Raw genomic sequence first — 24,683 nt, 5'->3', positions numbered from 1 at the left:
AAGCATCCATTTCTCAAGAGAAAGCAATCTTTTCCAGAGCAAAAAGACGCACTCCTGGGCTGGAAGAACATCTCCTCGTGGTCATATCAGAGAGGAACATGTTTTCTGTAGACTCTGGTGAACAGCTCTTACCTAAATCCAAACTTATCCATTGCCACAGAGATGTGCCGTGGCTGTGAGAAACACCTGTAGGTGTTACGGTCATCCATTGGAATGAGGTCCACGTCGCTAAACACAAAGCAGTTGTAGTCATAGTCCTTCAAGGCCTCTCGAAAGCCAACGTTGAGAAGCTTAGCGCGATTGAACGTAGAGTCCCCAGCCTAGCGGAGAAACAAAAGAAGTGATGATGGCCAAAACCATAAGGACTTTGAGCAGAACACAGGGCCTGGTGACTTGCCCATGACATGTGGTCATTCGTCCACTCGTGAGCCTCATTTTTTCTGCCCTCATTTACAAACCAGTACAAAGTGGTGTGTCCTGAGTCAGTATTCCCCCCTCTCGGAATTAGCCTGCAAGATCTGCGAATGTGGGAATGACGTATGAACGTTATTCCCCACGGAGTGTTCATCACCGCAAAAGATGGCAAACAATGACATACGCACACTAGGGAACTGGTTAAATAACATGGTACATCCACAGAATGAAATAGAGCTTTCTTAAAAAACATGGAAGCTCTAAAAGGAAATGATCGTCACAATAGTATTGTTGGGTGAAAAGGCGTTTAAACATGGCATTTATTTATATACTATATGTAGACTAATTCCGGGAAAGACAAGCAGGAAACCCGTGCCTATGGGACAGACTTTTCTCCTCTACCCTCTTTGTACGGTCGATAACCACACTGTGCGCCTACCAGGTGTCTGTCACTAAACGAGGCACCAGAGAAATATGGCGACCCCACTAGATCTCTGCCCTCACGGTGCACAGAGTGTATGGGGGAAGCAGTGTGGTGCGCGCCACGACAGAAACAGGGTGGATGACAGAGAGGACAAGACCTGCTTCAGAATGCCCACCGCTGGGTCCCAAAGCACCAAGTCTGTTCGTGCAAAGGTACTTCATATTTTATTTACTTACCTTGTTTGTTTTCATCCCCCTCACCCCCACTACTAGAACGTATACTCAATGAAGGCTGGAATTTTTTTAGTGTTTATTCACCCAGTGCTTTGCCCACTGCTTGGCATATAGTAAGAGCTCAATAAATAACTGCTGCTGGCTGGATGATAGATGGATGGGTGGATGAATGGATGGACGAGTGAGTAGACCGATGGATGGGTTTCAACACACAATGGCAGAGAGCAATCCGCTCCGGGAAGCTCTAATCAAAGGGCCCTTCAGAGTCACCAGCATGGGTCTCTTACCAACTCCCACGGCCCTAGGTTAGTGAGAATGGTAACAGCATCAACACTGCCACCCTTACCCTTCGCGCTTCACAAGCCCTTCCGCACATGAGCTCTCCTCCTGACCGGAACCCTCCCAACTACACCATGAAGAAACTAAGGCCACACAAGTGACACAACTGGGACTGGAGCCCAATACTCTGGAAACCTAACTCTGTGCTCTTCCCCATATCTCCTGGGATAAACAAGATCAGGGCCCTCTGCTTTGGGGAAAAATATGTCCCACAAGGGCCTGCAGTGGCTACGTGGTCTCAAAAGCGGGGTGCCCACACTCCTCTCCAGGCGCCCAAGAGAGGCCTTGGAACCTGGTACTCCACAAGGCTGGCTACCTGCGTGAGAACAGGGCAGGCAGACAGCACCTCGGCTGCTCAGCCGCAGGCCGGTGGCTCAGGAAAACAAACTACCTGAGCAAAGTTAAGTACCAGGAAGTCAGACAAAGCACCCACGAGAATAATAAAGAAATAAGGAAACATCTTACTCAAGAGCTCCTTTCCTCAGCCCATGACAGCGCTTTCTAACCACACAGCATGAAAAGAGAAAGCTGTGACCAACAAACGGCACACACAGTATTCTTCGGCTGTCCCACCAGTTAAGTCATTCAGAATTCTGCCTCCAGTTGATTCTGTGTAAGTCACGAGGCAAAGTGAAGTGCAAAGTTTAGAAACTGTATATGAAAACCGCAAAGTTGTTGTAATTATTATTACAACAATGTATTGCTAATATTTATTGGGGGGATATGATAGAGCAAGCAAAGGATAAGTGTTTATATGCATGCCATGCCATTTAATCATCTCAACAATCTGTAACCACTTTCACCCCAACCCAGATCCACTTCACTCCTCACACCTTCTACCTTCTGTGATGGGGAGAGAGGCCTGCACCTGGTGCTTTCCATCTTGCTCTTCCAGCTACATGGAGACCCTAAAAGAGTTAGCTGAATATTTTCAAACACAATTCAACCCCACGAAACAGATTTCCAACAAGTGAAAGAGCAGTGTCTCAACAAAGCCTTTCACACCCACGCAGCAGACCCGCAGGGTGGCTGCGTGTGCTCCCTTCTCTTGCCACACCCCCCAGAGGGGCAGGGGCTCTCCTGGGGGCTGTGTCTCCATCACAGCATCTGGCCTCCTGGCCATTACTATTTGATCTAAGCAGATGCCTGAACGAAACTACACTAAGCATTTTTCCTCTCCCAGAAACTGGTAATTTGGAATCATAAACAGGCACCTCTGGAGCCAAGCTCTGAGAACAATGGTAGCCTGGAGGAGAAACCTAAGGAGACGTCCTGGCTCTGCCCCTTTGCCCACGTGTGAGGCAACAGTTCCTTCAACTCAATAAGGCACTCCGGTGTCTGGTTCACACTTAAAACTAGTTAGGCAGTTTTCCAAAACAACCAGAGCTACACATTGCTTTTCCCATCCTTCTTCCCAGTCTGGCCTCACCTCTGTGATCCTGGGAGAGGGGAAGAGCAGGGTATATTTTTGCAGGTGTTAGCCCTAGGAATACCAGATCAGCAGAATGATGAGTAAAGTACGCATTTTCCTCTTTCTCCCCTGGGATTACAGAAACATCAGTTCTAGGCTTCTTTGGGTGGAATGTTGTAATAACATGGGTAAGTTTCTGGTTAAGAAAGACAGGCCCTGGCAAATCCACCAACCCCCACCACTAAGAGCAGGCGCCCATTCCTCTCCAGGAGGTAGGAAGGCACCCCACCCTCATTCCTGCCCCTCCTCACTGGGCACATTTATTCGGTGCACTGGTCACTTCACTCAAGCAAACATTTATCAAGTACGTACTGTCTGGTCAGTCCAAAATGTTGTGACGGATACATGCGTTTTTATCGCAGGAGTGCCAGCTTCTTCACTTATTAGCTATTGGACTTTGGGCAAATCTAACCTCTAGGCCTCAGTTCCCTCATTTGGGCATGGGGATGACAACAGGTGGGCTGCATTAAATGAGACAATACGTTAAAGGCCTTCACACACTGCCTGGCAACAAATGTCAGATGCTATCATTATCACAGCATAGGTTCTCCCACCCATCTTGAATAGTCAGACCTTTCAAAATGTCTCCCAGAGATCCAACCTGGAGACAACTCCTTCTTTGGTATTTGTGTGTGTCCTCTCCAGTCAACTTCAAGACTCCTCCCAAATCCTGCTTCTCTGCTGGAGGGGCAATTTCTTGAAAGGATTGTGTCTCAGGTGAGTTAGTCTGAGGCTCACATGAGTGTCTATAGCAGCAGAGGAAACAGAGACCTTCCGAGACCCGTGAAATGCCTGGGGAGTCCCGTTAGGTGAAGAGGAGCTGCTGCGCTGGGAGGTGTCCCTCTGAAAGATAGAGCTTTTTAAAGTGCAGGCTTCTTTAAGTTGGTAGACGAGAGTTAGACTTAGCCCTTCCTTCTAGGGCAGCAGCTTCTCTTAACGGAGAGGACATGAGGAAAGAAGAAAGGCCAAGAACTATATGGCACTGCCACAGTTGGACAGGGCAGCTGTCCCACTGACCAAAGCTCACAGGGAAGCCTTTTATGACTGAGCACACGTCCCGACAGTGGGTGTATGAGTCCGTCAAGCAGAACCAACAATGGCCAGTACAGAGAGAATGGGGGCCTGGGCTCAGTCAGGCATGCTGGCCGGGGGTACGGGGAAGAGACCTGAGGGGGGATGCTTGGCATAGGCCTAAAGGCCACACTCCTCAGAAGAGAGAAAAGAAGGAAGCTACCTTCAGACACATGGTGGAGCAAACCCAGTGCCCTTCTGGGAGGTCAGGGAGGAATGTCTGAAGTATCAGAGAGCTCTTCAGGGCTATGAAAACTTTTTCCTAGAGCCCTCTCATTTACACTAAGTACAGGAAAGAACAAACAGTATGTCTGAAAATGGAAGCCTCCTACACGGCTGGTGGGAATGTAAAGGGTACACCATCTTGGAAAGCAGCCTGGTGGTTCCACAAATAGGTAAACAATTGCCATACAATCAAGCAATTATACTCTTACGCATATACCCAAGAGAAACAAAAACACATGGCCCCACAAAACAGCATTATTCACAATAGTTGGAAAGTGGAAACAACACAAATGTCCATCAACAGATGAATGAATAAATGAAATGTGGTGCATCCACACAATGGGAAGTTACTCACCAATAAAAGGGAATGAAGTACAGGTACTAGCTACGACATGGATGAATCTTAAAAACATTATGCCAAGTGAAAGAAGTCACGAAGAATCACATGTTCATTATGATTCCACTTGTATGAAATGTCCAGAATAGGCAAATCCACAGACACAGAAAGATTAGTGGTTGCCAAGGGCTGTGGGGAATGGAGGGATTTGTAGCTAAGAAGTGTGAAGTCTCTTTCTGGCATAATGAAAATGTTCTAAACTTGATTTTATGGTGATGGATGAACAATTCTAAATATATTTTAAGTAGGTGAACTGTATGGTATGTGATTATATCTCAATAAAGTGGTTACAAAAAAAAAAATAAGAGCAAGCCAGACCCAGAGACAGAAAAGGACCAGAGGGTCCTGTTTCTCCTTCTTTCATACATTCATTCTTGCCATTCGTGGAGTGTCTACTTCATGTTTAGTAATAGGGATTCAAAAAAGGAAAAGAAACGGGCCTTGCCTTTGAGGCATTTCAAGTTAAACAGGCAACTGTAATGGGCAATGAATGATGAGCACTTGTGGGGTACAGCTACCAGGGGAGGGGAGAAGAGGGAAGAGGAACTACAAAGGCAGGCACAGGTGGAGAGGTGGAGGTGGAGACACCAACCTCATCCTAGAGAATCAGAGAAGGCTTCAGAGAAGTTAGCCAAATTCAGTGGGGGGACCTGAAAAGAGTATTCCTAGGAGAGCAGCATGTGTAAAGGCAGTGACGAAAACATTCAAGGAGCTACAAGAAATACACAATGTGGAAGCCAGAATAAGAAATGAAGGTGGAGATGGACCAAATCATGAGACGGAGGGGGAAGCTGGATACTCGGCTAAAACACTCAGGCTTTCTCTTGATTTAGGCCACAGGAAGCCTTTGAAGGTTTTTTTAAACAAGGATTATGTTTTGTATGTCAAGGAGGGATTTCTGCCCCACACCCCAACTGAAGGCAGGGAGACTGGTTTGGAAGCTGCTGCATGATTCATATGAGAAATAGAAACTAGCAGTAATGGGGGGCGATTGGCAAAGGTCTCTCCCAAGGGCTAAGGCAAGGGCTCTGCTTCCCCATTTCTGTTTCTTGTCTTTTTATATTTTATTGATTATGCTATTACAGTTGTCCCAATTTTTCCCCCATTGCTCCTCTCCACCCTATACCCCTTTCCCTCCAGCAATCTGCACCCTTAGTTCATGTCCATGGGTCAAGCTATAGGTTCTTTGGCTTCTCCATTTCCTGTATGATTCTTAACATCCCCCTATTTTGTACCTACCAATTGTGCTTCTTAACCCCTACACCATTTCCACATTCTCCTCCTTCCACCTCCCGCTGATAACCCTCCATGTGATCTCCATTTCTATGATTTGTTCCTGTTCTGATTGTTTGCTTAGTTTTTTTTCTGTTTTTTTAAAAATTTTTTTAGATTCAGTTTTTGATATTTGTGAATTTGTTGCCTTTTTAGTGTTCATGGTTTTGATCTTTTTTCTTACATAAGTTCCTTTAACATTTCCTGTAATAATGGCTTGGTGGTGATTAGCTTTACCTCGTCTGGGAAGCACTTTCTCTGCCCTTCCATTCTAAATGAAAACTTTGCTGTATAGAGTAATCTTGGATATAGGTCCTTGCCTTTCATGACTTTGAATAGTTCTTACCTGCAAGGTTCCTTTTGAGAAATCAGCTGATAGTCTTAAGGGAACTCCTTTGTAGGTAACTACTTTTCTCTTGCTGCTTTTAAAACTCTCTCTTTAACCTTTGTCATTTTAATTATGACGTGTCTTGGTGTGGCCCTCTTTGAGTCCAACTTGTTTGGGACTCTCTGAGCTTCCTGGACTTGTATGTCTACTTCCTTTTGCCTGGGGATTGGACCCGACTCTGGTACCTGTCCTGAAAGGCCCACAAAGACTGCTTGCAACTACAGTGCACATGCCCAGGAAATAGGCAAGGCACGAAATGGGGAAGCTGAGGGGAACTTCCAGTCAAGATAGAGGCACAGGGAGACATGCATTGCCTCCTTGTGCAACCATACAAATAATTACAACCAGATCTCAAAACGAGTAACATCCAGAACCATCAGAAAATTGAGCTGTATGGAAGTTCGACAACCGAGGATTTACAGAAGACACATTCATCCACGAAGGTAGGAAGGGAGCAGTCACAGGGAGGGGTGGAGAGGTGGCGTGGCACAGAAAGGCAGCAGTGGCAGTGGCAGAATGGACAGGAGGGATACCTTCAGAGTGAGCGAGCAATCCCAGCCCCGGGCCACACAGCCCAGGGTTCCAGCACCAGGAAGATGGATCCTCATTACCTCTCCCTGTAAAAACCAGTGGAGTTTGGGGTGGTGGAAGAAACTTCCAGATATTTGCCACTTTAAGGGCCAGCACAATCTTAGAACGTACATACACATTGACTGTGGTTAATCAAAGGGTAGCCTTCTTCCTCTCATTTCAATAGAGACTAGATAAGCAACTACCAAAAGCCATGGTTCCTGCTTGTCCAAGTTCTAACAGTCTCTACATGATCCACAAACCACCCTGCCTTCCCTGATGTTAGGCCCATGGGTGCTCAGCAGAAGACATGTCCCCAGACCACGATGGCTCAGGAATGAGGATACCTGGACCCTCCTCCATAAAAAGACAGAGCAGCAATAAGATTAGAAACATCAACCCAAAGCCAAGACTCCCAAAGAATCAGAACTTCTATGTGATGGGAGAGACAGTGTTGCTCCAGTTCACATGTCCTAGCCCATCACAAAGCAGCTCCCCTCTGCCCAGTTACCCCCAGGCTCTCAACCCCATGGATCCTGACGCAGGTCAGCAGTCCCTGCAAACGTTTACTGAATCACTCTCAACTCTCAGACACCAAGAGGAAAGGCCTAGGCAGCATGGGTGGTGGGAATCTCTGGCTGAGCAGTCCTGTGCAAGACTGACCTACAGGTCTAAGTGGGGACCTTGAGATGGCAGACAGGCTAAGAGGTGATCTCCAGAGATTATTGGGAAGGGCCTGGGATTATATGAATGAGTTTGTGGAGGGCTAACATCCATTTACCCATGATTTCACAGCAGTTGGGCCTCTGGTTTTTCACCATAATAATATGGAGCTTGGACAGGCCTCAAAAAAACCCTAGATTTGAGACTTAAGCTTTTTACTCAGTGAGTGAAAGAAATAGGCCCTTCAGGATCAGGGAGTTGAGAGGGTGGTTCTTTGTTTGACAAAGGAATTACTCACAAAAGTGAGCACATCCTTGGCCCCTGCCAGGCTGGAACACTGGTCAGATGCCATAAGTTGCCTTTACAGAGAACTGAACTAACAGAACCGCCCTAAGGCGATTCTGGGTGAGGTGAACACAGAGAATTTTTAAACCCCAGCCCCACAGGAGCTATACCAGGATGTCTGCCTCTCTCCCTAGGCCCAAGGCACTTTCTGCAGAGCAGCTCTTTAGAAAATAAAGGCTTCTCTCAGAAAGCAATTTGCTCATTTATCTTAAGAACCATAGAAATGTTTTAAACTATTACTAAACTCATAATCCTGTATCTGAAAATCTAGCCTGGGGAAACTTAAATGTAGAACAGGCAAACACAGAATAAGATTTTAGACTCAAAGATGTTCGTTACTGTATTGTTCACACTAGTGAGAAAGTAGAAATAATCTAAATGCCTGCTAATATAGAAGAATGGCTAAGTTAATTATGGTGGAACCGTATGCTCAACTACTATGAAGGCATGGAAAGGGATGATTATGAAGACTATGAAATAACATGGAAAGATGCTGATGATATAGAATTAAGAAAAAGCAGGATACAAAGTATATATACATACAATATGAGCTCAACTATGGCTTAATTTGAAGCAGGCAAAGTCTCTTAGACCTCTGCACAACAGGGTGGCATTTCCAAGCAAGCCGACAGAGCCCACAGCCTTGCCTGGGAGACCACAGGGCCCAAGGACGGCACACTGGCACATGACACAGCTTCCCCCTGACCAGTAGGGCCTGGGCTCTGGGTTCGACTTGGGGGCATGTGGACATTACCAGGGTGGCGGCGGCGGCGGCAGCGGTGGCGGCAGTTGCAGCAGTAGTTAGGTCGGCACTCCTCTCTCTGTAGGAGGTGGAGGGAACAGAAGAGGAGGTAGTGCAGAGTAAGAAGCAGACCAGAGAGAAGGTCCTCCTTCAGCGGGCTTCACTACAAACAGAATGAACAAGTAAAGGAGAAAGGCCCCCACTAGAAGGAAAAAAAGAAAAAAAGAGAGAGAAGGTGGATGCAAGGCAGGTAAAGAAGGAAGGCAAATGTTAAGGCTGTAAAGGAAAAGGGGCCCATTCTGACCACCCTCATTCCAGAGCAAAGGCTAATTCCTAATAAGCGGTTATTCCTGGTCTTGAAGTTAAGGGTGAGCAGAGAAAATGGCATTTCTCAGAAAAACATCCAGGGAGGCAATTCACCAGCTGTGTGAGTACCCGTAAGTGTCCTGACACATTCCTCAGGAGAATGGAGCAAACTGTGGATGGAGAGGGGCAAACACTGCGCAGGAGAGGCCTGACCACGGGGCTGCGCACACGCAGTGACAGGCACGGATACCCAGTCCTCCCACAGCCCTCCTGGGCCCCAGGCCCCAAAGTCTGTAGGCTCAAAGGAGGGGGCATTGCAGGACAGGATCAGCTGTGCCCCTCCCGAGCCCCATTCCTGCACACCTCAGTCTGGCCGCTGACTGCATGGGGAGGAAATCTAAGGCAGGGATGGGAGATGGCAAAAAGATGGTCAGGATAGAAACCAAACCAGTGGGGGCCACAGGCCCAGGCAGGTCTCCTCAGTAACGGGCAGACTCATGAGTCTGTTTCACCCCAATTCATCTGGACCTCATTTAGGAACCAGCCGCCTGGTCCAGGGACAGAGACGAGCTTCTGAGAATGGTGACAGATACTTCTGCTCATTGAGAGTACAAAGGGCTCTCTCCAAACCTGCCCACACTTGATCCCAGACAAGCAGCCTGGAACCATCTCACAACAGTGCACAGATGGAAAATATCCCAGAGCCAGAGAGAGCCAGGGCTCCTGTACTTTCCCTCACACCCCAGCCTTTCAGGCCAGGGTTTACCTGTTAGCATGATAATTAGGCAAGCCTCACAGAGGGTTCTGAGGCTGTTACTCCAAAGGCATGTCATGTCCCCCCTTCCCCCATGACCCATTGGGACAGCAGTGCCACGTGGAGGTGGACCTGTTCCCCAGTGAGGGGAAGAGAGGCATTCCTCAGGCTTCATGTGATCTCTGTCCAATCCCAGCTCCACCATCCAGCCATCACAGGACCCAAGCAAGACACTTACCTTCACAAGCCTTCCCTCAGCAGGAACAATGAGAATAACCATTTGCCTCACTGGAAGGTTGTCAGGGTCACAATTCAAAGTGAGACCCTGAAAGACGTTCAGTCCAAAGGACCAGAACCATAAAGTTTCATGACCATAAACAAGTACCACAGGGTTAAAGAAAGTGCTCTGCATTTTTCCTGAAAAGGGAGGTCACCCCCTGGGCTGTGTCCTAGGCAGCCTGCTCTGGTCAACAGGAGCAGGAAAGAAACTCTGGGGAAAAGCCCCAGGGAGGAGCTGGGCAAGTTCCCAAGGATTGTGACCTGGCCTGACTGAGAAAGGTGGCTTCACCTCCAAGAAGCGTCGCCCTCACTAGAGAACAGGGAGCAAGGGGTCCTGGGAGGGGTACAAGAACAGGGGCAGGAGTCACAGGAAGTGGCTCTGTGCTCTATACCTTGACTGAGCACCTGGAGCCGTGTGGTCAAGGAGACAGAGGCAGTCAGGCCCAGGAGCTGCAAGTCCAGGGGACGGAGGCTGTGAGTCAGCTGAGCACACGCTCAGGCAATTACTCCTCATCGCTCGCTAGGATGCACTGAGTGGCCTGGGAGCGGCAGGGAGGGAGAAGTCAGCTCCACTTGGGGCTTCATGGAGCTAATAAGGTGGGGTGGGGAGGGCTGCTAAATGATGGCCAGGAAGAGAGCAGGTAGGGGAGGGAAGGCAGGCAAGCAGGGCAGGGGGCAGCAGAAGCAGACACCAGGCAGGAGCGGAGTACAACAGGGTGAGGGTGAAGAACCCAGTACTGCTGTGACACAAGGTGTGAATGAAGCCTGAGGAAGAAGTGACTGGGGGTAGGTCAGAGCTGGACTGCAGTGGGTCCTGGATGCTGAACTCAGGGCTTCAGATTCGGGAGACCCTTGCCTTTGGGCAGTGGGGACACACTGAAGGGTTTAAGGAGAGGGCATGACATGGCAGAACTAGAAAGATCTTGGGCAACTGAGTGAGATCGGAGGTGCCAGAAAATATACAAGCGGACTTGGAGAGACCAGTCCTGGGCGCTGGCTGTAGGGCAAAGGGCTGCCATGATGATTATAAACTCACCTGGCCAGCTGGGCCTCCATTCTTCACCTGTGGGTAACTTCTATGATAGTTAATCCCACAAACATCCTGTATTTATTTAGGGCTGGTGCAGCCAGGTGGCAATCTGTCTTCCCTTCACTTTGGGTAATTTTTGTTTCCTTTCCTCATTAAAGTATGACAAAGTGTAGTATGCACCCCACCCCATCTGCTATGACGTCTTAAAGTACACTTCTGCATCAACTTTTAGTGCTGGACCTCAGGTAGGACTTCTGTGCTTCAGAGCAGCACTTTTGGCTCCAACGGGCTGGCAGCACCAGAACTCTAAAGGGACTCTCAAACCCTGGTGGGCTAGGGCAGAAGACCTAAGGACAAAGAGCAACGCTTGTACTCCATCTCAACTGGTAACCGTGCCCCCGCCCCCAACACTTATTGTGAGATGTAAGTTCTTCAGGTGATTGGAAGAGCCTACACCAAAACAGGGTGGTTAATAGCTTAATATGGACAGGGGTAGGAGCCACAAAAGCCGGTGAAAGGTCCCGTGGGTGGAGCTTGAGATACAACCCTATTGTGAAGGAGCTGGTAGGCTTGACACGGTACCTACAACCCCTGAGATTCTGTTACCTGATGGGTCTCTGTAGTACGTCATTATCCGCTACCCTTTGACCCCATAGAAGCCACACAAATGAGAGAGAGAATCTCGACACTGGTACTAAGTGACTGGGGACAGAGCAGGAGAGCAGTAAAGACCTTATTACCATAATACTGAGTAGAGAAAATAGGCAAGAAGAGGGCTGGGGAGAAGAAACTCAATCATAGCAGTAACAACTAATGTTTACTGAGGGTTCACCATGGCTAGGTGCTTCACAGCCCCCTGCGGTAGGTACACCAAACCTTGTCGTCCCTCCGATGAGGAAACTGAGGAACTCAGCTGAGCTCAAATGGAAGGACTCAAGCCTATGGTCACTAGCTGGGAAGTGGCAGAGCAAGAACCCAGGAAGTCTAAGCTGGAGCTCACTCCCAGGCCTGGAGAGCCAGCTTCAAGAAGCTCTTCAGGGGAGGGACTGAATGGCCTTGAGGGGAAAGTTACTGTGCACGCAGTGAGCGGGCACTAGGGATCAGGCCCAGGGTTTGAGCTCCAGCACTACCAGTATTTATGTGACTCTCTACTTCCCTCCTCTGAGCCTCAGTTTCTCCACCTGCAAAATAGAGCAGACATTTTCACACTATCTGGCCTCGGGGCTCCAGGCAAATCCCAGCAAAGACTGAAGGGGGAGTGAGGGGCTAGAGGTTCTGTTCTTAATAATCTGTTTGAGAACCCATGGACTAGATGTCTCAGAGGCCCCTCCTATTTTAAGCATCTGTTCTCTCTAACCTTAAATGGGGCTGGGGATGAATGGTCAAAATGAGAGCCCAGTGTCTGAGATGGGAGACGGGAGAGGCTCTAATGATGCCTATCTGCTCAATAGTACAGAAAGGTCAAAGCCAGATGCTACAAACTCCCTTTGAACTCCCTCTCCTCGTCTAAAATAACTACCAAACAGAGAACACAAGAGTTTCTAAGTCAAATGGGGGAATGATGCAAATGCTTCTCCCTTGGCCTCTTTCCTTCAAAGGTCCAGGTTTCCTGTCACCACTCTGTGTTTGCTCTTTGTAACTGAGACAGATCATCTTTACTGGAAAGGCAGGGCAAAACCCAAGTTTCTCCTCAGTCTTGGTTATCTCAAAATCAGGCTGTATTTTTCCAAGAAACCAGGGTGGAGTTGGAACAGAAGAAAAAACCTTATCAGGGGAGAGGGAGATAAAGAGGAAAGACTCTTAAGGTGGAAAGTCAAGATTCTCTTAAGGGAAAGATGTAGAGGCGAAAAGACAAGGACAGGGTGGCAGGGAAGGGAGATGATATTGACAAGGCTAGAGGGGAAAAAAGATGTAAATATGTTTGAAAAACTAGAAAGGAAGTATTTCCAACGCTGAGTTGCAAGTGGGAAAGATAAGAAAGGGAGGGAGAACAGGGGTTCTCAGTATCCTAGAGAAAGTAAAGAGGTGGGGGGCTCCCTCCTTTCCCCAAAGTGTGACCCACAGAACATTCATTACTTGAGATGGTGCTTGGAAAACCATCCTCCAGACAGACAAGCTCAGGCGACACCGCGCGCTGAGTGCTTCTGGCGGCTATAATGGACAGCAGTGCACTGAAGGCCCTGCGGGACGGAGACCTGCCTCGGTTGTTCGGTCCAGCACCCCTCCAAGGCACCCAGCCTCAGCTCTCCTTTTGGAAAGCACACTTTGAGAAAAGTCCCGACTTTTGCAGTGCCCAGTGTTAGCCACCTCGGCGGTGCCCCTGGTTCACGCTGGCTTAGCTTTTCCACCAGTGTGGAATGGGGCAGGTAGGACATTCGAAAGTCTGTTGTTTGAAACCTGAGGATTATCTGTATAATTATGTGATAGGAATATAAGACGGTGGCTAAATTTCACTGGTCCATTATTTGTTGTGACTATAATTGAACAGGGAAGTCTTACATTCACCAAAACTTTAACATATCTATACAATGGTGTATTCCCTTTAGTCTTCCTTGACCTCAGTTACCTAAATTCAAAAACTCAGCATTATCACTACCTCTTTTACCCTCTTTATGCACGCATATATTTTAATGCAACTCAGATGTAGTCCAGACCACAGCTGTCTATCTGCTGCTCGGGAAGATTTGTTGGAGGCCATCAGATGCCTTGGTGAGTAAGATCTGACAACACTGTGTCTACAGAGTGTTACTCGTCTACTGGCATAATAACTGTCAAAGACAGGAGGGAGATGCAGCTGGCATGACCTGTACTTTTTCCTGCTGGTTCCTGGTGATGGTGGCTTTCTCTTCCAGGTGTCACTGCCATTGCTTTAATAATGGACTCCTGAATCTTGCTATGATCAACATGTGCTCGTTGGCATCATACGAGGGTTCCTTGGTGACAGGGCTTTTCTTAAACACATGCTTGTTGGACTGAAGTGGTCTGGCATTTACTAGCTCACTCTTACATTCGGCAACATTATTCTATGGTGAGTGACCCACAGCTACCTTGCTGATAGATTTTTCTCAGGGCCCTGGTCTATGCCTCACTTGGCCAAGGGACTCAAACAGTCACCTGCTCTCCCAACCTTGAGCATTCAGTTCCCTTGTAAACAGGGCTGTTCTGCTCTTTCCGGACAGACTCAGTTCCAACAGCTGGCCCTACAACCTCTGCTGCCTTTACTACCCAATGGTCATCTCGATCTCTAGGAACATGCAAGGCTCCTTTTTCCTTAAAGTCCCCATTCACTGGCCCCAGCTGAGATGTCCATGTCTCCTATGAGTACCCCAGAAGAAGCAGTTAAATTGGATAATTTGAAGTTGCCTAAAAGTCTGACATCTAAATGGGGGGTTTTATTTTCTAAAAGGAAAATATAGCCCTGGCTGGTGTGGGTCAGTTGTTTGGATCAGTTATCATCCCATAAACTGAAGGACTGCAGGTTCAATTCCCATTCAGGGCACGTGCCTAGTTTGCAGGTTCTGTCCTTGGTTGGGGCACACCTGGGGGATGGATACTCCAATCTCATGTGGATATTTCTCTTTCACATCGATGTTTCTCTCTCTCTTTCTCCCTACCTTCCCCCCTCTCTAAAATCAATGGCCATGCCCTGACCAGTGTGGCTCAGTGGTTTGGGCATCACCCTGCAAAGCAAAAGGTCACTAGTTAATTCAATTCTCAGTCAGTGCACAGGCCTGGGTTGCATGCCAGATCCCTGGTTGGAGCATGCAAGAGGCAACTGATTGATGTTTCTCTCTCACACTGATGTTTCTCTCCCTCTCTTTCTCCCTCCCCTCTCCTCTCTCTGAAAATAAATAAATAAAATAAAATCTTCCAAAAAATAATAAAATCAACGGGCATATCCTTGGGTGAGGATTAAAAAATTTTTTAAAAATACACAGGTACCTAGAGACAGAATGTAATCAGTGCTTTATTTGGAGAGAACTAGAATTATTTTTCTCTCAATTTTGTTGGAAGACTACTTCCAGAAAAAAAGAACCAAAAACCCAAACAAAATATCTCAGCAATTTCCCTTGCCTGAAAGAGTTAATAGCAACAAGCAAATACACTGTACGTCATTTAGCTTATCTACACTCATTAAGAAGGTAGTATTACTGAGTTTCAAAATGTCACACGCCTGGGAAATCACTTCTTTTCCTTCTAGACTCATTACTCTCAGACACTATACCGCATGTGCAAACACACACCCTTCCTCACCCCGTCTTCCCAGACCTCACCTGATTGATAACGTAGACGCCGTAGTCCAACTGCTGCCGCTGGAGGATTGGGTGCAAGTAATACAGCCAGTACTTGAGGTGTTCCTGCCGGTTGCGGAATGGAATAATGATGGCCACCTTGTGAGGAGAGATGCAGTCCTTGGGGGTGTAGCGACCACCCACCTTCACCTCAGGGTTCTGTTTCGCCAGAAGCATCAGGTCCACAGGCGCCTTAAACTCGATCAGCAGGGGGCCAACTAGATGGGTGGAGGGAAGGAGAAGTTAGCAGGCCACAGGACTCACTCGCTGCTTTGCAGATGGGTCAGAGAGGCAGGCTGCAGGAGACAGCCCTTCCTGAGAGGCAGCAGGGCCATGGACAAGGCACTCGTGCCCTGCACTAGGTACTATGTCTAGCAACAGTGTGACCAGCCGCTGCAGGAAACTCGTACCAGGCAAACCTGGATGGCTGGTCACCCTAGGAAGCACTCACCTACGCAGGACACATTCCCTTCAGAATCTATGTTTCTCAACTGTGAAATGAAAATGGGGTAATTCCTGCTCTGACATCTTGACGGGCTGGTGTAAGCATCAGAGAGCACGGAGAAAACGCTTTCTCAGAAATCCTGAGGTTGAGGCCTAGCTCTGCCACCTCCCAGCATGTGGCTTTGGACAGGTTCTTTCTGAACTCAGCCTAACTGAGAGAAGGGGCGTGTGTGCATGCACATGCACGCACGTGTGTGTGCATTGGAGAGCTCAGTGTTGAGAAAATTAGAAGGCAGCCATGGAGCCATGTCTCACGGGTTGATTCACAGGGGAAACAAATCTGATGGGAAGGACTGGAGGAAATGAGACCCCAGAAGAGACCAAGGGGGAAGGGGAGAAGAAAACAGTTGGGAAGAACATCAAAGAAGAATGCTTAGGAAAATTAAGGAATGACATAATAACAGAGGGAATGAAAAAGGGAGGAAAAGTCGGGGATGACTGCAAAGTGTCTGGCCGGGAAGAACACGGCTCCAGAGGAGAAATGAGTCAGTCAGAGAGTCCTCTGGCTTAGATGAAAAACTGATGAGATGTGGATGGTGGGTTTTTAGTTAGTGGCAAGTTAGGAAGGGGGAAAGATAAAGGTCAAGATCCAGATATAGTCATGGAAGTCCTTGTTTCCTAAACAGAAACAGGTTGAGCTAAGAGAGAGCTGCTGGGGACAGCCCCTCATGCAGCAGAGATGGTGAGGGCCGAGGGAAAATGACTGGCCCGGGGACACCCAGGGGACTGGGGACAGAGTCACTGAACCCAGGCCCCCAGTATTCCCCGTAGGCCAGACTTTCTCAAAGCGGGTGTAGGAAACACTAATCCCAGCAAGATGCTTAGTGGAAAAATATGTCCCTGGTCACACCAGGGTAGGAACTCTGCCTACTAAATCCTGCTTCGGGAAAGCCATGACATACGCCAAAGGCTCTGAGAAGCTGTGCAGTCCAGAAACCCCCTTCACTTTATGTAACCCACCCTCTCCCAAACTTACTGGGGAACAGAACCATCTGATCAGGGGGCACACTTTGAGAACTGTTACTCTAGTGTAACCACCTTTACCTGTAAAGCAAACTAGTCACAAGAACCAAGGAAGGAACCTACAGAACAGAGGTGACAACGCTGACCACAAACTCAGAGCAAGTTCACGTGAAACATGCTGGTGGGAACCAGTGTGCAGCCCTGGCACCCTGTTTAGCAATGATATGCGGCTCTCCAAGCACCCCTATCCCCAGATATCACTCACTCTCCTGAAATGAGACAGCCCAAGAAAGCTGTGACTCTTGCTTCTCTGGCCCAACCGCAGGTGCAAACTTACCATCTCCTCCTCCCCTCAGCCCCTGGTCCCCTACAGCTCTCCACTCACCTTCACTCCCTCCAGTGCTGACCCAGTTCCACCCCAATGGGACCTGTTCCCACTCATTTTCTTCTGAGACAGCTCTGATCATTACTCTCCCGCTAAAAACCTCCAATGGCTCTAAGGCTGTGTCACCTCGGACAAGGTAAAGACAAATTGCTTAACTTGGCAACAAGGTCCCTCAGTCTCAGCTCTACCTCCTTCCCCACTCTTACAAACCAGGCCTATGACCACAGTCCTCCCATTGCCAGAAATGCCCTTCCTCTTTCTTCTAACAGCAAACTTTGCATTGAAAGAGAGACCAGAATTTTAGCAGCAAAGCCCCAATCTGGCCTCAACCTTTTCCTTTCTTCATTACCACAGAGCTCAGAGAGCAGATCCCCTGGGGGCAGGAAGGGAAGCCTCAGGGTTCCAAAGCTCTGTTGCCTTCCTGGCCAAGTACCTCCCTCTCTGGAGGGACAGGGGCCTCACAGATCAGTTCCTCACCTGACTGCTGGCTCCAGGCTCCAAGGGTGCCATCAGAGGAGCAGGCTTTATGCTCTCAGGCTAAGTAAGGGCTAACCCTGGAGCGAATTTTCCCAAAATTACCATCAGAATCACTTGAGGCAGTTTGTAAAAATATGAAATCTCAGGTTCTCCCCCTAGAGAGCCTGACTCGGCAGGTCTTGGGAAGGACCTAGGCGGAAAATTAACAAGGAGCCTAGGTGATTCTGTTTGTGCATGTTGGGCAACAGGGAGATGATCTTCCCATCTTCACAAGTCTTGGGGCTTCAGGCAAGGAGGGTCCTTAGGGTCTCCCACAACTCACACATCACAGAAGTAGCCCTTTGCACAGTGCCCGGGACAACACCTCCCGGGAGGCCCTACTACAGTGTACTTGTGAAAAACATGAGGAAAGACCTGTCGTTGGTCTCTTCTCACTTCAGAGGGCCCCACAACATCTGCAAACCCCCGGCCCCACTGCACCTTTGCTTCTCAAGATACTGCTAAACATAACCCCATTTTCAGGAACACAAGAGGCATCTGGTCTGTCACCCTACCAACTTGCTCACACTTTCTGAAACCAGCCCAGAAGACAGGAATTCACACTTGCGCTGCCTAGCTTTCTGAAGCACACACCTGCAGACTGGTCTTAGTGGCGCCCCTTTCAGGAGTTCCGGAAAGGTGGTCCTGAGGTTTCTTGGACAGAAGAGTGGATGCCTGGGCCCTGGTCCAGCTCCATCAGTGCTTTGCTGGATGATCTACCTTTAGGCAATCACCATCTGCTTTCTGCATACTGGTTTCCCATTTATAAATTGCAAGGACTGGAATTCAACTTGCTCCAGAAGAACTCTTATCTGCTACTACCCCCAATGGCTCCCCCAATGGCTCCTGTGGAGCCTTATCACTGAACAGCCTCTTCTCACTCGCCTGCTTTTCTTTGTGCCTCTCACAACCCCTATCATGCCTCCAACACATTGAGAGCATACTGACACCTGGAACCTGCCTCCCCTGCCCAATCTGGCAATTCCTTTCCCACCTTCTCTCTGTGAAGCCTCCACAGCTCTGAGAATCCTGCAGATCATACCTCTGAGAGTGCGTAGCACCTAGCAGTCAATGGCAGCTCCAGACCTGGAGCAGAATGCCTTCTTGGATCCAGTGCCAACCAGGTGGCCTCCCTGAGTGCCCTGCAAATCTCCTGCTATGCTGTAGGGAGTGTCCTCTACTGTATACCTGGCCCCATCCCAGTGAGAAAATCCACAGAGCTCAGACGCCAGGAGGGCAGTGACCAGCTCTGCCCAGAACCTTGCAGAGCTGCTACCAGGTCTCAGAGCCACTGCTCAAGCCTTCAGGGAGAGGTGAAAGGAGGAAGCAAAGGAAGGAAGGCTTCAGGACAGACCTCAGGCGAAGCCAAGGCTCCCCTGCTGTGAGGCGCATGGCGTGTGCTACCATAGGTCCTCGGCCCTGCTGGGCTGGCTTGTGTGTTTTCTTGGCTCTGGGAGCTGGGAAGCAGGGTTACGTAAGCAGATGAGCAGATGTGAGCCTGTCCTTTACTCCCCCAGCTAAAGCCCTGCCACGTGGGCCTCTCAGCTGGGAGCCCAGGTCACGGCCTTGCGTGTAAGTCGCTCAATAACTTCAGTGTGTGAGCTCAACTCAGACAAATTCCATTGCTCCCTTGCTCAGCATGGCAAACCCAAACACACACACGATCCTCCATCAAAAGCCCTGTTCCTTGCCTCACTTTCATGTTAGACTAGCTAAATCCCAACAGGCTGGGACTTCGAGCCACTGCTTCCCAACTGACAGCCAGTGCTCCAGACACAAACCTTGGCCAGATGCTGGGTGGAGACAATGTTTCACCAGCCTGGAGAGAATGGCAATAGTTAGGGGAATGTAGGTTGTTCTTCATTAGCTAAATGTAACCAATGTATCATGGAATGCCCTTTCCTCTAAGATTGAGACCTTCTTACTCTTTAAATATTAAAATGTCCTTTTTTTCATGAAATTAATTATGATTGATTTTGGTGCTGGATTGATTGATTGATTGATTTAAAATTTTGGTGCTGGATTAGCAACCATGGGTCAAGCCCCTCAGTTTCTTTTTAAGTTTTCCTGGGCAGTGAATTCAAAACTTTGGGAACTGTGAGCTTTGTGTTCTAAAAGCTGGGATGCTGGAACGTCTTCCTTGGCCAGGCCTCAGTCCTGACAGTACACGGCATAGCCCCTCTTTGAGCTCTCTCCTCCCCAACTACATTGCTGCTCCACAGGCACTGTGGGTGGGCCATTTCTCTCCGCACTCATCTTCCAAGAGCTAGATACGCACTGGAAGCTGAGCCAGGCACTACCAAATTCCCAAGCTTGGGAATGACAGCAATTTGCAGTGGTCACATGAATTCATGGTACCCCACCATGGCCCCTTAGACTAGAAATGAGAAGCACCATCAAGTGCACAGGGCTCATCCCAAACCTTCTCTCTGGTCCTTCAGGGAAGAGAAGCTCTCCAGAGTTCTCCAAGGACTTAGTCATCACCAATCCAACAGCCTCGGCTCAAACATCACCACCCCTAGGAAGCCTTCTTAGACCACTCAAGGTTGGTTCTTACTCTTTCTCCACCTCAAGTACTCACAGCACCACATCTATTCAAACACACACTCAGTTAGCTCACACCGGGTGCCAGTGGAGCCAGGCATGCAGCAACAAGCTTGAGTTAAGAGGAGGCCTTTGCTTTTGGTGGGGGGTGGAGAAGACCAGCAAAGCAGACAAGTCAGTGAGGGAGACAGTGGTGAGAACCACTGACATGACACAAAGGAAGCGGAGTCAACTCCAGGGCCAGAGAAGAGTCAAGGAAAGCTGTGCAGAGATACAACTGCCTGAACTGCACCTCTCAGCTCCTGTCCAGGAGCTCATCTCACAGAATTGTGAGTGTCCACTCAGCTGCCGTGGACCCAGAGTGCGCCAACCAATCGTAGCTGGGTGGATGGCGCACAGCTCTTCTCCCTGCTCCCCTGCCACTGAAGCAACCAACAAAGGGGACTATGGTAAACCTTGAGAAATCCTGATGGAAGAGCATGGAGACAGAGCGCCACCAGGAGGGACTTCTCAAGTCTCATGTTAACCATTTCTCACTGAGTTTTAAAATCTAACTCACCAAGGCTTCAAAAGCACTGAAAAAGATTTATTTCTTAATCCAGATGTCCATGCTATTTTTCTTTATCCCTTTGGGTAGATCCTTAAAATTAAACAATAAATATTTTAAAATATAACCCAAGGACAAGAAATGTGACTTCCTCCTTCATCCCTTTCCTAATAAGGAAGTGTCTCCCAAAATAAAGATTTCAAAACATACTACTTAGTGACCAGAAAGCAGGAATGATCTACTTCTAATGTCACTTGATATGCTTCAGGCGCACTGCACACAGGACTAAGTTTCAACACCTACTGTTCTTTCTGCCATTTCATCATCCCAGCCATTTATTAGACCCTAGGGAAAAAAATGTTTTTTCAACAGGAAGCAGAGCACATTTGTGGTCTCAGGTCCCTGCATTTGGGGGCATAGAGAAAAACAAAGTATTTGCTCGAAAGATAAAGACACCTGTCAGAGGATGTCTGCAGAACAGAGCCCAGGTGGCAAGGGCAAGCTGGACAAATTGGGCACAGTGGGACCAGCTGCTCTCCATGCATCTCTGCTCAGGAGTGGCCCTGCCATGTGCCCAAACTGCCACACTTTGTAGCTCTTCCAAAATATGACCTGAAAATAACCTGGCTAGTAACGGACGACCGATCTCAGTGGAACTGGTCTTGTTTGGGCCCTGCTCTCTCCCCCATTATAAATTCCCACCCAACCTTCAAACACAGGCCAAGCACTCTCATTTGCTACACTATTTGCTTTCAAAATGCTCGTGAGCTTTCCATCTATTGTAAACGTTCTCAAACTGCAAGAATCACCTGGGGAAGCCAACTGCAGATTCCTGGGTCCTACTCACCACATCTCAGGCTGGGGGCCAGGACTCTGCATTTTAACAACAAGCACTCTAGGTAATTTTAATGTGGATCCATGGATTATATTTGGAGAAATGCTGGTTTATAGGTTCACTCATTAACTACCACCTCCACCCCTCCCCCCTGAAGCTCTCACTAAGAGTGAGGTACCAAGAAAGACAGCTTACACTCAGGAACCACTGCGTTATTTCTCCTTTCTGACAACGTATGCCACGTAACAGAACACATTTCACCTCTGGCTTTGTAAAGGGACAGATGTCATAACTATCTGGGGCCATATGGTCTGAATGTCTACATTGTAACTCATCCAATACTCTGGTTTCTCTTCAGATCATATAAATCTTTCGCCTTTTACATTTTAACTCATCCCCAGCCTTAACATTTGTTTCTCTATTTCTGATTTTATTTACGTTGGTCCTTTTTTATGGTGTGTATTCTTATGAGCTATCTTAAAAACCTTTGTGAAAGCTACCAGTTGGTAACATAACATCCTTCAAAGTTCAAACCAAATGTCATCCTCTCTTTAAAGTTTTCCTCAAGCCCCTCGGGCCAGTAATCCCTGCTCCAGATGCCCCAAACGTCCTTCACGCTACAATGAGTCCTTCAGGATGAGGGTGCCCAGCTTCCTCCCTCATCTCCATGAGGGCAGGGATTGTATCATTCCTTTCTGAACCTGGGACAGTTACTTGCAAAGCAGCATCAACAAACACGTGCTGACCCATACAGCACAGGTTCAACTACTAGTTAAGAAGCTGAGCCCTGACTGGTTTGGCTCAGTAGGTTGGGCATCATCCTGCAAACCAAAGGGTTGCCGGTTTGATTCTCAATCAGGGCATATACCTGGGTTGTGGGCCAAGTCCCCATTTGGGGGCATGCGAGAAGGCAACCAATCAATGTTTCTCTCACACATCAATGTTTCTCTCCCTCTCTTTTTCCCTCCCTTCCCCTCTCTCTAAAAATAAAATCTTAAAAAGAAAAAGAAGAAGGAGAAGGAGAAGCTGAACAGTGCAGGGAACCACGTTGCCTTCAATGCTTGAGAATCTAGATTGTTGCCCTAAAACACATTGAAAACCAAGGTCACCAAGGGCAAAAACACTTCCCTTTCTGGGCTCTTACGATGCCTTTGGGTCTAGGAACAGCACCTGGATGAGCACATCCCCCACCCTCAATTTTAAAATAAGTTTCCTACGGGTTCCAGGCCTACAGTTCAAACTTTGTGGCAGTGGAGAGCCTAATGAAAATGTTCCATTTCCTCACCTAAACCTCACACTGTCACATCAAACAGGTGCTGCACCAAATACCACTTGCTCCTTGAGAGAACAACTCCAAAGCTCAAAATCTGATGTGGCCTGTGAGATCACCAGAAAGCCCTTACTTAGGAGGTCACTCAGTCCAGGGTCCTGTCACCAAGTGTACCAAGGCCTAAACCTAAGGGAGCAAAGCCACGGTCAGATTCCATCACCTTGAACGGTCTGGATCCTCTTTGAACCAGAACAAAGAAGAATCCTGGCAGACCAGGGCTAGAGGAACCTTTAGAATTATGTTTCAGCCCCATGGTTACACATGAGGGCTTGAAATTGAAGGCCAGAGAGATTGACAGACTTCCTCAAGGACATTCTTGGATTGCCACCCCCACCCCCCGCCAAAAAAAAGCCACCTTTGTTTCCCCCTTATTAATCCTTTAGGTTCCCATGTTCATGGATATACCTATGCAGTGGGCAAATCGCAGCGCACACGCCCCTCGACCCTCCCTACGCCATGCCCGTGGAGACTCTGTCTCAGAGCCCTTCTCAACCAAGCGTTCTAGGAGCTAGCAACTGATCCCGGGTGGCATAAAAATGAACCTTATTTGACATCACTAACATAAACCCTTCTTAAGCACATTTCTCTACCACATGGCCAGGGCTCCTGAATTCTGAGGCAGGGGAATAAAGGAGAGAATACTGAGAAACCTCTGGAGGCCCCACAACTGGGAGCATAACAGTACGCTTCTGTCCTGGGGTGACCCAAAAAGGTTCTCCTTTCTTTTTGTTTTTAATTTTTATTGAATTTATTGAGGTAACATAGGTTAATAGAATTATAGGTTTCAAGCGTACAATTCTATAAAACATCATCTGTATATTGTATTCACCATCCAATGTCAAATCTCTTTCCATCACCACTTATCTTCCCTTAACCCTCTTCTACCTCCCCCCAAAAGGTTTTCACCCACAGGGCAACCACAGAGATGCAAGGCCCCAAGGTCAAGAAACAGTGCTGGGGATCACAGGCTTTTAAACAGGCTTCCCAGTGTCTGTCCACTGAGGAAAACTGTCCCAGGAGGAATTTCTGCTTTGTTTGGTCCTGGCCCAAAAACAGATTTTCCTCCTCACCCAGCCGGTCTTCCTCTCTCCCTTCTTCCCTCCCTCTGCTGGAATTTGTGGAAACTTCGCCTGCCCACAGTTATCGGCACTACCAGGAGGAGCTAAAGAGGCCAACTTGCCTGGAAATGCCATGTCAGCCCCAGGAAGATCCTGCTGCATCTCTCACCTCTTAGAACTACAGCACTTCTGGGAGGAACTTCGTGGAAAGGATTAGAATGACAGAGTCTAGTATTTTATTTTAAGACCTTCCCCTCTGGGCTGAGGCAGTCCCCCAGCCTCCCCTGAGGCCTCTACTCTCACCCCAGAGACAGGCACCAACAGACTGCCCAGGGCCAGGATGGCAGGAGGCACATTTATCTCTACTCCTCTTCTGATTACTTCCCCCTCCTCTGGTGTGAGAACACTTTGCTCTGTACCTTCTTAAGTCATTTGTAAGAAAAAATATAGAAATTTGACACACAGCTCTACAGGAAGCAAATGCAATTTTCATGGGAAGCTGCATGGTAGGAAGAGGTCACAGACCAGGGTTCAAATCCCTGTGCCACTTCTGAAAAGTCACAGGTGAGTTTCATAACCTTTGAACCTTGTCAATGATAGCACAGTACCTAACGTACAGTAAATCTACAGCATATATTTGCTGAATGTACGAATAATACTTGCATATGGGGCTCTGGCTCGTGTGGCTCAGTGGATTGAGTGCCATCCTGTGAACCAAAGGGTCACTGGTTCGATTCTTAGTCAGGGCACATACCTGGGTTATGGGCCAGGTCCCCAGTGCAGGGC

General features: G+C 48.2%; 1 protein-coding gene across 1 annotated transcript in view; it reads right to left on the bottom strand.

Annotated features, from left to right (window-relative positions):
* The window catches only part of B4GALT1 (beta-1,4-galactosyltransferase 1), a 48,409-nt gene that overhangs the window by 5,685 nt on the left and 18,041 nt on the right, over positions 1–24,683 (bottom strand). Inside the window, exons 2-3 of the mRNA XM_024560019.3 lie at positions 15,198–15,433; positions 133–320 (exon numbers count right to left, since the gene is read on the bottom strand). Of these exons, the coding sequence (XP_024415787.3) occupies positions 133–320; positions 15,198–15,433 (424 nt within the window). The remainder of the gene's footprint in view (positions 1–132; positions 321–15,197; positions 15,434–24,683) is intronic.

The sequence above is a fragment of the Desmodus rotundus genome, chromosome 1 (assembly GCF_022682495.2).
Source record: "Desmodus rotundus isolate HL8 chromosome 1, HLdesRot8A.1, whole genome shotgun sequence".
Classification (NCBI taxonomy): Eukaryota; Metazoa; Chordata; class Mammalia; order Chiroptera; family Phyllostomidae; genus Desmodus; species Desmodus rotundus.
This window is presented reverse-complemented; position numbering and strand designations above follow the sequence as displayed.